Raw genomic sequence first — 13,173 nt, forward strand, 5'->3', positions numbered from 1 at the left:
AATACATTTTTATATTATAAAATTAAAAAGTGATATGTTAAGTTCTGAAATGTCAATATTGTTTCAAAGTCTAGAGTTTTAAAATATTCCTAATTTTTGAGTTAGTGTATATATATATTTCTATGTTCTATGTCTTTTCGAAACTGTACTGGGGAAAATTCCATACATATAAAAATTGAACTCTTCTGTCTAGAACGACACAGACTTTGAGAAATATGGTAAAAGGTAAAATCATAAGGATATGGATAGCCCCCCCCCAAAAAAAGTGGACCATATTGTGTTATTTTAGAATTAGAGGATAACTGAGGCATGAAGTAAACAAATTTAGGGAAACATGATCTAGAAGTCAGTAACCTAATGGAATCTGTTAACTCCCAAGAATTAGAAAAGGATGAAAATACAAATAGCTTTAATCACCTAAAATCCTTCCTGGAACAAAACAAATCATAGGTAAATGACTTTAAGAGTAAGTTGACAAATAAGGCATCTTCGTAGGAAATGAGGAATGTTAGTATTACATCCCTAAATTCCTCTGGCATGACCTTTCCTAATAAATCCTTTTGTTTTCCCTTTCAGAGAGCTAACCTGGGTGGGATACATCCTAAGTTTAGGAAATATGGAAAGTGTCAGGTTTTTATACGCATCCATATCTAAATGTCCTTCAGATTCTCTGCTTCATGCTTAATGATACTCTGTGAAAATAAATACTATAGTCTGATTGAAGGACAGTTACTATGGAATATTTAATATCTATTTATAATAGTATATGTGGCTAAAGTAATGTATATCACTGTGTATCATTATATATAGGTAGATAAAACATATCTAGCTTATTTCCAAAGACTGAAGCATATCTGACTTTAAATATATAAAAATTTGACATGTGAGATTTTTTTATATGTAACATTTGATCTTTTGTTATTAAGATTTCAGTGCATTATTTTCTGGGTTCACATAATGGCCATTAGAGTTATACAGTGCCAGCTTGCTAGCACTTAAAGCATAAGGAGAATGTAACTAAACAAACATCCTTCAAATAAGGAGAACTCGGGAGCAAGGCAATCCCAATAGCCGAGGTCAAGACAAAAATAACCAGTGATGGCTGCGACAATAAATAACTATAAATCAAGGATGTCTGGGAATATCAGAAGCATTGCATACATTTTTTTCCACCTTTGCTAGAGCCAAAGGGATAATATCCAACTGTTTTCTGTTTTTTGATTTCAGTACAGAAAACCTAGTAATTTTTCAAATAATATTCTACATCCACATCTAATATCCTTTAATGGGTTTTGGGGGTAAAGTTTTTTCTTAACTGTCCTCTTAAAGAACTGGAAGTTCTATAAGAAATAATTTGATTAGGCATAATTTTATACTTTTCAATAATTTTATTAAGAATTTGTTAATTCAACTAGTACATACTACCTGCTGTATAGTAAAATGACTAAAAACATGGGCTCTAATCAAACTTCCTGGGTTGCATTTCTGTTTATGTAACAACTATTTTAGTTACTGGATATTATTTAGTAATGTTGACCGCATAACTTTAAGGGTTAGATAAAATAATCCTGTAAATCACTTTGCCCAATATAGAACACAGGAAGCTCTCAATAAATATTAGTTCTTATGATTGTTAGTAATCAGTAAATTGCTTATTTTTAAAAGCCTCTAAGTTTCTGGGTGACTAAAATTTAGTTACAGGCCCTTAGGGTCTATGGTCTGGAGATAACAAACCTATTTCCCTAATCTGGGTCGGAAGACAAGCTGTAAACTCACATCCTCTCATACAGGCAAACAGACCCATATGCTCCCAGCTGCCTCCCACCGTCACACACACACACACACACACATAGAAAATGCACATTTAAACTAATGTATTCTCCCCTTGTGTTTGCAGAGGAGCCATAAAGCTGAAGAAATGTTTTTTCTCCCATAGAGAATGAATTCATTTTAGTAGAGTCTGAATTTTAGCTTGAGCCAGCTAAGTGAGATTCACTGTTTCCCCTGAGTAATGTAGAAAGAAGGATTTCAAATATCACAGTGCATTTTAGAACATATTAGCTTACAGGGCTTTAAGATACTAGAATTAGCAGCAAATGTGTGCAGAAGAGATTTCCAAATCTCTGTTTGACAGGACACTGTGACCTTGACAAGTGTTCCAACACCATGAAGAAGAGTTTAGCTTGCTGTTGACTGAGTGCAGTTGACTCGGATAGTTCACTCAGATACTGAGTGAATAGAAGACTGATGGCCTCCCTTTCTTAGTTGCATGACTGGCCACAGCGTCATTAAAATTGGCACATCATACCAAGTTCAAAATCTTTGGGACAGAAATGGTTCACGTAATCTGCTTGAATGATCCCCCTTCTTTAGATTCAAACACATTGTTTGGATCATTATACTTACTTAATGATACAGCAAAGTCATTTAACATATAACATGTGCTTAATTCTAAGAACTTGAGAACATGTTCTGTGTTCCATACACAGCTATACGTTTTGTAAACATTCACATTCAATCCTCAGAGGATTCTACAAAATAAATATTATAACTAGATGTTATAGCTGAGGTAACAAAGAAACAGAGAAGGGAAACAATTCGCCCAAGGCCATAAACAGCAGATGGGCAGAGCGTGTGGATTCCCACTCAAACCCACGTTCCCATTTTCGCTCCACTGCTCAGCACCTTCCCAGGAAGGTTTGTTTCAAAACCTCAGAAGAATTTAGTAATAGATGACTTTGTATCATTTCCTTGTCTAGTGAAAATCAGCACTGGACGTTTCGACTGTAATTCCAATTTGGCAATGATTCTCAGGGAAAAATAATTTTTTATACTGTCTTTGAAGAAAAATAATGGGAAAAGGGTTATCTCATTTTGCTAGACTGTAAAACAGTCTAAATAACAGTAATTCAAAGTCTGGTGTGAAAGAAAAATAGGCATCTAAATTAAAGAGCTCCAGAAATAGACCTAAACACAGAGAAAACTAATGTATGATAAAGCGGTATTTTGAATAAGGGGAAAGGGTGCACTATTTATTGTTCTAAATGGAGACAAACAATAAAACAGATTTTCCCTTATCCTGTCCCCAAATAAAAGAATCCCAATGGATTAAAAATCAAAATATTTAAAACAAGCAATAAAACCTATTAAAGCTCTGGAAGACACTATGAATGACTGTGTGAAGATAAGAATATTGGTATGACAAAGCCTTTTGTATGTATCACGCAGAAAGCCACAGTGAAAAATGAGAACTTTGATTACAATATATATAAAATTTACGTATGGCAAGATATCTAACAGATAGTGAGTCAAAGACAAACGACAAACCAAAAAAATTTCAATACGTGTAACATTTTTAGTATAAAATATTTTTTAAAATAAAAAATAGTATAATATGAAAAGGCAATTATAGAAAAGATATTTAAAATGGCCAGTACACAAGCAAAGAAGCTCACTTTCACTCATAGTTAAGGCAATCAAAATAAATACTAAGATAAATCAATTTGTCTCTCTCAGAAGGTCATAAATTAAAATGTTTAATAGTATCTTATGATGGTGAAAGTGGGAAGAAACAATTGTTCAAACTGTTCAAACACTTTTGTTCAGAGTGAACTGATATAATTTGAGAACAATTCATCAGTCTTGCAAAATTTGAGAAGCACAATATGATTTTGGAATTTTACTGCTAGTAATGTATTCTACAAATAAACTCCAACATATATGGAAAATTTCAGTTATTTATTCAGCATTTTACAGTAACAAAATGATATGATTTTCAATCATCCTGAAGAGATAAATAAGTATGTTATATTCACAATGAAATACTATACGGCCTTTTAAAGTAATGAACTGTTAGGTTGGTAAAGGTATTTGTTCAGGCTTTTCCACAGCATGTTATGGAAAAATTTGAGCAAACTTTATGGCCAACTCAATAGATATTGTTATTCGCACTAATATGGAAAGATATGGCTAAATAAAATGTTTTCCAGAATAGAGGGACTAGCACCCCATTTGTGGTTAATTTTATATGACTATGTATAGAAAATCCTGGAAATAAATATGAGAACATATTAATAGTCATTGTCTTTAGGTTGTGGAAATATGGAATAAAAAGGAACTACTTTAAAATTTTATAGCCATCTGTAATTTTCAAATTTTATATCAGAAACTTCTTTGTATTTTATAGAAAAAAAGTAATTTAAATAGCATTAATATCTTATCTTTCCTTCTAGATAACAATAACAGAGTGAAGCTGATAGCTGATGCTAGTATTCCAGGATCAGATTATATTAATGCCAGCTATGTTTCTGTAAGTTGCTATTTTATATACATTTTTTATAAAACATAAATACTGCAATAATGGTACTCTTCCAACTACTGAAAACAAGAAATGCATTACAACCTCCATAGATTTAATGTACCAGTTCCTTACAACATTAGGTATACCATGTTTTATACATGGGGAAACGGAAGCTCCAAATAGAGGTTGCAATTTACCCAACAATCATTTCGCTAATAAGCAGCAGATGTCCAACTTCAAACTACATATCCCCTGGACCTTCCACTGTTTCCAGTGTTTGTCAGAAGATCCTCTGTATACAATGAGGTCAGCCAGTTTTTCAAGGAAATTAGTCAAATGGATAGTCATATCCATATAATATAAAAACCCATTGCGCTCTTCTTCCCTTAGAGATTTTCATTCCTTCAAGGGGACTATGATGCCATGTTCTTTACACCCTCTGCTACTTAGAGAACGTGTACTCTTTTGCAGCCACTCAATAAACATATCTTAAGTGAACCAACGTGGGGTAAACTGTGATAAACATCACAGATAATAAATGCTTGCCACAGAGGATCAAAAATGGAATATAACCAGAGTGTTTCAAGGAGCTCTTTCTCCATGACTCTTGCTCTCTCAGTGCTCACCACTATCCTAGGAACACAGAAACCCTATATGCACCCAAGACCTCCACTTGGGTTGACGCAACCATGAAATCTCAAAGGAGGAATGGCTCCTGTGGTTATTTAATCCAGTCACTTAGAAAATCTTTCTGAAAAATTACTGATAATTAGAGATTAGCCTCTCTTGGCCCTGACTCACTTACTTCCTCCCTAAGGCAGATGATTCTATCTCTGAACTAATCAAATATACAGTTGTAGTTTATTTTTAGAATATTGCAAATAAAAAGCTTAATTTCAGAAACTGAGTTCACCATGTATAAACACACTAAAACATAGTCAATGCAAATTCAGATTAATAATAAGTACAGTATTTTAACAAAATGACAACTTTTCTAAAAGGTAATAGGCAAATCAGTGACTTGGTTCACCCAGAATATTTAACTAGTTTGAATTAAGACTATGAACTCTTCTCTAGACGGCAAAGGAAAGGATGGAGCAACACGTAAGCAGAGCCCCACTGGGACCAAATGAAACGGCAGGCTTGGGCGAGACGTTGAGGCAAAAAGTTTGAAAACGTTTTATTGTAAAAAAAAAAAAAAAGAAAGAAAAGAAAAGAAAGAAAAAAAAATGATGACTGATCCTCCATCCTGATGTCCCTGGGATTCTAAAATACCCCACTGACGTCTCAATCTTCGATATTATGAAAAAGAAAACATAAAATCCCTAACGCTATCCTTACAACTGTAATATAGCAATCTTCTTCCCTGTTAATAAGCCACCTCTTCTAGAAAGAACTGTATGCATAATTTGATCAAACATAAGTGCGGAGCGCGTCATGAATTTGCCTGTCATCCCTGTGCAGCGCCCACGCTAATCCTCTCTGTATCTCTCCAAGTCCAGTGCATGTGCTTGCTTACCGTATATGCGCTGCCGAAGCAAAGCGCATGCAGTTTCTTAAACACAGGATGTGTACCCTTAAATCTTCACCACTGACTTCAACTCTAATAGGTAGCAAGGTTAACTAGGGTTCTCATCATGATTCTACAGATACCTGAAGCTTTCCTGTACTGCCCATAAGCCCATTTAAAAAAAATTGTTTTTCTTTTTCTTTTTTAAAAAATATAAATTTATTTAATTGGAGGTTAATTATTTTATAATATTGTATTGGTTTTGTCATACATCAATATGAATCCGCCACAGGTATACACGTGTTCCCCATCCTGAACCCCCCTCCCTCTTCCCTCCCCGTACCACCCCTCTGGGTCATCTCAGCGCGCCAGCCCCAAGCATCCAGTATCATGCATTGAACTTGGACTGGCGACTTGTTTCATATATGATACTATACACGTTTCAATGCCATTCTCCCAAATCATCCCACCCTCTTCCTCTCCCACAGAGTCCAAAGGACTGTTCTATACTTATGTGTCTCTTTTGCTGCCTCGAATACAGGGTTATCATTACCATCTTTCTAAATTCCGTATATATGAGTTAGTATACTGTATTGGTGTTTTTCTTTCTGGCTTACTAAAAAAATTTTCTTCTTCTTCATCATCTTCTCGCCTAGGCCTGCCATTTCATTTGGTCCCCCTGGGGCTCTGCTTTTGTATTGCTCCATTCTTTCCCCAACATCAAACATAACCTGTCCTGTGTCCCACTCCCCACAAGCCTCTGTTAAGAGGGAAAAGAATTCATTCATCCTAAATTTTACTTTGGTTAGTAATTACTCCAAAATGGCAATTATATATTGACTCTTATCTACCAATTAAGTAGACACAAATGAATACCTCATAGCCTAAAAGGTCCAACTAGCTATGGGATGACAGTATAGGATATGAACATGATTAGGAAGGCAACCAGACAGTTTTAGGAGGTATAAATGAACCACACAGATTACATATACAAAGGAATATTAAATGAACTCCCAGTGTTCCCTCTACATAAACAAAGGAATATTAATGAAGTCCCGGCGCTCCCTCTAAATATTATCAGTTGTTGGGAGACAATCATAAGAAGAAGATAATGCACAGTGGACAATAAACTAAGTCTGAATATATGCAGAATATATACAGTCTTCTGTGGCCAGGGGATGTCGTACTGTGACAACCCTTACAACAAAGTTGCCATGACCCATATGTAATGATATGCGTCATCCTTACCGAGCTGCACAGGAAGCAGGTGCCGATGGAAAGCACTTTACAGTAAGGCAAGTTTCAGTATTATAGTGGGCAGTATATTTATTGCTTCTACTTTCAGGGCAATCTCCTTTGTCTGGGATGTCAGGAGAAGATGGAAATAAACTCATAATACTGTAGTGAGCTCTCACTTTTCCATCCCCAAGTTTAGGCAGTCTTCACTTCACAAACAGTACAGACTTCTCAGAGTGAAGGACACCGCAGTTTCCCCACTCCCCAGCTTTCTTCCATGGCACTTCCATGTGAAACTTCATGAACATTTGATCCAGGAGCCAAAGACAGAGGCCATCTACAAATGGACTCTAGATTCCTATTTCTTTGGATGCTGCAGGAAAAGGGAAAACTATAGAGCATGAGAAGAAAGCAAAATAAGTAGTGTTTAGATGGGGGGAAGAAATGAAACCTGAAGAAGGGAAAAGGGAATACCAGTAGGTGGTCTGAAGTGTGTGCTTTGAGACTAGGAAACACCAGGCCAGGATCTGTAATTAGATTCCTATTTGTTTACCTCTCGGGCCTTGGCTGTTGTTGGGAATTATACTCCTAAAGCCAGGACTCAACGAGAAGCTGGAAATTTTTGACTAAGGATGGACCATGGGAGAGAGGCAGAGAGGAAAATAAATACTGCATCCTTGTAAATAGCCAATAGTTGCACAAGTGAGTTTACAAATGTTTTCAAGAGAGCGAACAAGAACATTATGTAATAAGAGGAAGACTCCAACCTGCTAACCCAAATTATCTCCCGTCAACCTAAGATGCCTGAAATTACTTCAATTTGAGGATAGCTTTTACTATAGTTAGACTGAAGATTAAGGGCTATGATACATATGAGCCATAATCATATCAGAAACATCAGATTTGGTCTATGCTGATAGAAGATTATAGTACCAAATGATATTGGATCCCTGAAACAGGGAAATGCAAATGACTAGGAGAAATATTTTATAAATTGATAAATTACACTTAATTGTCCTCACCCTTAAGACACTTTCTTCATTCGGCTTTTAGGACAACATTCTCTTGATTTTCCATCTACGGCTTTCACTCTCATCTCAGTCTCTTTGTTTTCTCTTATCTCCTTGACTACCAAACACTGAAATTATCTAGAGCCCATTCCTTGAATTTGCTGCTTCTTTTCAAACTCATTTCCTTGATGACCTCAACCATTCTTGTGATTTTAAGTAAGATGTATTTGCTGACTACTTAAAAATTATGCCTCTAGTTTGGACTTCTTTCTGAACTCCAAACTCATATACCCAATTGCTGTGATGACATTCCCACTTGAATATCCAAATGGGATTTCAAGTTTAATATGTCCATTGTGAATTCCTGATTTTCCTATTAAGTCTGCTTATGCTAGGTATGGGGGAAAAGGAACCTACCTACCTACACTGTTGGTGGGAATGTAAATTAGTACAGCCAGTATGGAAAACAGTATGGAGCTTCCTTAAGACACTAAAATTAGAGTTACCATATGATCCAGAAATCATACTCCTGAGCATGTATCTGGAGAAAACTCGAATTTGAAAGGATACATGCAACCCCAGTGTTCACTGTGCACTGATCAAGGAATGGATAAAGGAGATGTGATGAGTGTGTATTTATGTATCACATATATGGTATATATGTGTGTATATATAAGTACATACAGGATATTGGCCATAAAAAAGAATGGAAGGATATTTGCATCAACATGGATGGACCTAGAGATTGTCACACTAAGTAAAATCTCTCAGAAACAGAAAGAGAAATACCATGTGATATTACTTATATGTGTAACCTAAAATATGATACAAATGAACTTACTTACAAAACAGAAATAGACCCACAGACATAGAAAACAAATTTATGGTTACCTAAGGGGAAGGTGGGTGGGGAGGGATAAATTAGGGCTTTGAGGTTAGCAGATACAATGTATTATAAATAAACAACAAACTCGACTGCATAGCACAGGGAATGATTTTCCATAAACTGCAATAAACGATAACGAAAAAGAATATATATTGTATATGTATAACTGAATCACTTTGCTTTACACCAGAAACACTGTAAATCAACTATATTTTAATTAAACAAAATTTTTAAAGTATGCTCATACTGAAGTTTTTTTTTTCCCCCATCTTTATTTAGAATCATTACTGACTCCTATCTTTCTTATACCCAGTATCTAATCCATAAGCAAGTCTCTTGGCTCTGTCTTCAAAATACACCAGATTTTATTATTTATCACAGTGCCCATTCCTATCACCCAAACTGCACTCCTTGGTTGGATTGTTGCAATATTCCAACTACTCTCCCTCCTTTCCCTTTTTATACCATTATCAGCTTGTTGTATAGAAACTAGAGTGGAACTATTAAACACACTATATATATGTTCAGAATCTTTCAATGGCTTTCTCTATCATCCAGAGTAAAAACCAAACTCTTAAAACTACCTGCTCCAGGCCCTAAAGCACTGCTCCCTTCCCTCTCTTGTCTCCAATGTCACCTTCTACTACTGTCCCCTCTTGCAGTTCCTACAACACCCCAGACACATCTCTCTTTTAATGCTGTTACGCTTGACTTTCTTTCTTTTTTTTTTTTCTACCTGGAACACTTTCTCTCCAAATCTTGAAGGGCTTACCTCTTTCTACTTCAAGTCTTTCCTCAAATTTCACCAATGAGCCTTTTCTGAACACCCTGTTTTCTGAAATTCTCTCATAGCACTTATCACTTAAAAAAAGCTATGTAAATCACTCATTTAATAGACCTGTTTACAGATTTAATGTCTACTTCCCTTAACTAGAATATAAGACAAATCAGGGTAGGAACTTTAGTCAATGATGAATCCTCAGTTCCTAGACTAGTGCCTGGCACACAGTAAGCACTCATGAATATTATTTGAATGGAGGAATGTGCATTTTAAAAGCTGTAAAGAAATTAAAATATTAATGGTGCTTCATTCTGGATAGTGAGATTACAGATGAAGTCCATATTTTTTAATATATATTTCTGAATTTTCCTAACATTCTACATTGATTGTATAGTACTATTTAAACTAAAAAAACAAACAAACAAACAAAAAAAACCACCCTTTACAATGTAAATAATTACATGCTGAAGTATTTCAACTGAGACTGGAAACACAGAAATGCTTTAGCACATAGTTTTTGTTTGTTTTTAGCAGACTCAAGGTTTTGTTCCAGAAACTGTCACTGACTAGCACTGTGATTTGGGAAAAATCACCTGAAGGGGCTCATCATTCTTTACAGTAAAACAGACTGGTTGGATTGGATTTTAGGACCACTTGAACTTTAAAATGTATACTATTCTGTATAATACTATATTCTCTGGCTACTGAGCCAATTCAATTTAAAAATAAAATTCACCCTTAAATCTCATTCTTCAAAATATTTTGATGTTTGAAATAGATGTAATTCCATCACTTTTTAAAAATTTACACACCAACTTTAAGAAAAATCCACGGATGCTACTCACGTGGCATGCTTACATTCCAGGTGAATAGACAGAGTTTGAGAACGACTCGATTAAATGTATAAGAGTTGTCATAACAGGGTTGAGACAAATCTCAGGTCCTCCAATGGTTAAATGAATCTTATTATCTTCACATTACTCTTGGTTTTAAGCTCTGGAGAGTAATTACTAATACCATCATTAATGCAGATAATTTCTTGCAGGGATATATGAAAACATCTGCACGTTCTTTAAATTTATAACAATAGCTAGTGGAGTGGGTAAGACAGCTGGCTCTGGATCCAGACTATCTTACTGTGAGACCTTGAGCAAATTCACATTTCTTAGCTTCCATCTTCATCTGTAAAATGAGGATAATAACAATACTAATCCATAAGGTTTTTATGAGAAATAGGTTAATTGAAAGATGTCTAACATATTGTCTGCCATAAAACATATTATTATTATTCAGCCTTACTGTTCCCTGGTGGCTCAGACAGTAAAGCGTCTGCCTGCAATGTGAGAGACCCGGGTTCGATCCCTGGGTCGGGAAGATCCTCTGGAGAAGGAAATGGCAACTCATTCTAGTACTCTTGCCTGGAAAATCCCAGGGACAGAGGAGCCTGGTAGGCTACAGTCCATGGGGTCGCAGAGAGTCAGACATGACTGAGCAACTTCACTTTCATTCTCACTCTTTTATTCAAAGTTAGAAATTAAGAACAGGTAGTTGTATATTACATTATGAGGTTTAACTTAATGTTGGAAATGTTGAGTATCTTTTAGCATTCAAAAATATACAGTATTTTAGAATATTAGGTAATCTTACAACTAGTATGTTTTTCATGTCTCAAAAGCTAAAAAATATTATATATATGTAAATATTGATGCAATGTTGTAATTATATCATTCTAGGGCTACTTATGTCCAAATGAATTTATTGCTACTCAAGGTCCATTACCAGGAACAGTTGGGGACTTTTGGAGAATGGTGTGGGAAACCAGAGCAAAAACATTAGTAATGCTAACACAGTGTTTTGAAAAAGGGCGGGTAAGTTATTTGAAAAGCTTTTCACAAAACCTTTATTTTACGTTTGTGTTAATTTATGTGTGATGCTGGGTTTCCCAGGTAGTGCTAGTGGTAAAGAACATGCCTCCTAAAGCAGGAGATGCAGGAAATGAGAGTCCAATTCCTGGGTCAGGAAGATTCCCTGGAGGAGGGCATGGCAACCCACTCCAGTATTCTTGGCTGCAGAATCCCTTGGATAGAGGAGCCTGGTGGGCTACAGTCCATAGTGCTGCAGAGTCAGACACGACTTAAGTGTCACATGTGTGACAATTTTAGCTAATACTCTGGCATATCAATGACTTGGGCATGTATAAGACAGTTGTACCTTAGTAGCAATAACTTTCAACTATATATATATAATGGTTCTTATAACTGGTGAATTTTCTCTTGACTACAGATCAGATGTCATCAGTATTGGCCAGAGGACAACAAACCAGTTACTGTCTTTGGAGATATAGTGATTACAAAACTAATGGAGGATGTTCAAATAGACTGGACCATCAGAGATCTGAAAATTGAAAGGGTAAAAAAAAAAAAAAAAAGGCGGGGAAGTCAAACATGATAAAAAATATTAATGCTCTAAATGTCTAAAGTAAAATTAGTTTCTAGACATATTTCTGTATATTCAGTAATGCTTTTCTATTATCTTCAAAATAGAAGTTTTGATTTTGATTTGATCTATGTCATTATGTTTAACTCCAAATTACTTAGAGTTTATATTAACTAGTTAATATCAAATTCTTAGGTAAACAAGGAAAAGAATCAGGAGAAAACAACTAGATCACTAGGTTTATCTTATTTTATGAAGAAACTAAAATTTTATTTAAAACAGGAATTTCTAAAATCACATGTCTCTATCTATATCTTAATCGTTGGATTTTCTATTTAATCCAGACTGAATATAGACTCAATAACATAGAGATCCCACCTTTATTATGTAAATACCTATACACATAGAAAATGATATAAGGATCTTTTTACTTTCTAACATTATCAGATACCCAATACCAGTGTTATAATTTGTGAGTGTGTTTATTTAAGTGGTTAGGTCAAAACTGTCCAAAATCTACTATTCTGGTGTTACAAACGTTACACTACCTTGAATATAATTACCCTACATAATCATCTGTTTGCAACAATCATGCTCACTGTTTGCATTCATATTGAAAGGTAATTTTCTGTAGTGTAGCAATAGCACAAGACTTCTCATAGGAAATCAAGAAACCATAGTTTCTCTGTTTGTAAACTATCATTTTAAAAGATTGCCTTGAAAACCTGGGGAGTCAACTACATTCAGACTTCGCTGTGATACTTAAATAACTCTATCATTCTGTCTAGCACGGGGATTGCATGACCATTCGACAGTGCAACTTTACTGCTTGGCCTGAGCATGGGGTTCCTGAGAACAGCGCCCCTCTAGTTCACTTTGTGAAGCTGGTTCGAGCAAGCAGGGCACATGATACCACACCCATGATTGTTCACTGCAGGTAAGAAAGGTTTTCAGAACCTTTTATGAAATACTCGAAACGGGATTTAAACCCAACGTGACCTTTATGTTATCATG

At 35.3% G+C, this 13,173-nt stretch overlaps 1 protein-coding gene, 1 long non-coding RNA gene and 1 other non-coding gene across 3 annotated transcripts in view; 1 reads left to right on the forward strand and 2 right to left on the reverse strand.

Annotated features, from left to right (window-relative positions):
• The window catches only part of PTPRQ (protein tyrosine phosphatase receptor type Q), a 304,390-nt gene that overhangs the window by 275,415 nt on the left and 15,802 nt on the right, over nucleotides 1-13,173 (forward strand). The window contains exons 57-60 of the mRNA XM_060412482.1: nucleotides 4,233-4,309; nucleotides 11,457-11,591; nucleotides 12,007-12,132; nucleotides 12,948-13,096. Of these exons, the coding sequence (XP_060268465.1) occupies nucleotides 4,233-4,309; nucleotides 11,457-11,591; nucleotides 12,007-12,132; nucleotides 12,948-13,096 (487 nt within the window). The remainder of the gene's footprint in view (nucleotides 1-4,232; nucleotides 4,310-11,456; nucleotides 11,592-12,006; nucleotides 12,133-12,947; nucleotides 13,097-13,173) is intronic.
• Nucleotides 1-13,173, reverse strand: part of LOC105614699 (uncharacterized) — a 90,379-nt gene that overhangs the window by 36,948 nt on the left and 40,258 nt on the right. The window lies entirely within an intron of this gene.
• LOC114114207 (U6 spliceosomal RNA) lies at nucleotides 5,720-5,830 on the reverse strand. The gene has a single exon (XR_003589040.1). It is a non-coding gene; the product is annotated as a U6 spliceosomal RNA (small nuclear RNA).

This window comes from Ovis aries, chromosome 3 (genome assembly GCF_016772045.2).
Source record: "Ovis aries strain OAR_USU_Benz2616 breed Rambouillet chromosome 3, ARS-UI_Ramb_v3.0, whole genome shotgun sequence".
NCBI lineage: Eukaryota > Metazoa > Chordata > Mammalia > Artiodactyla > Bovidae > Ovis > Ovis aries.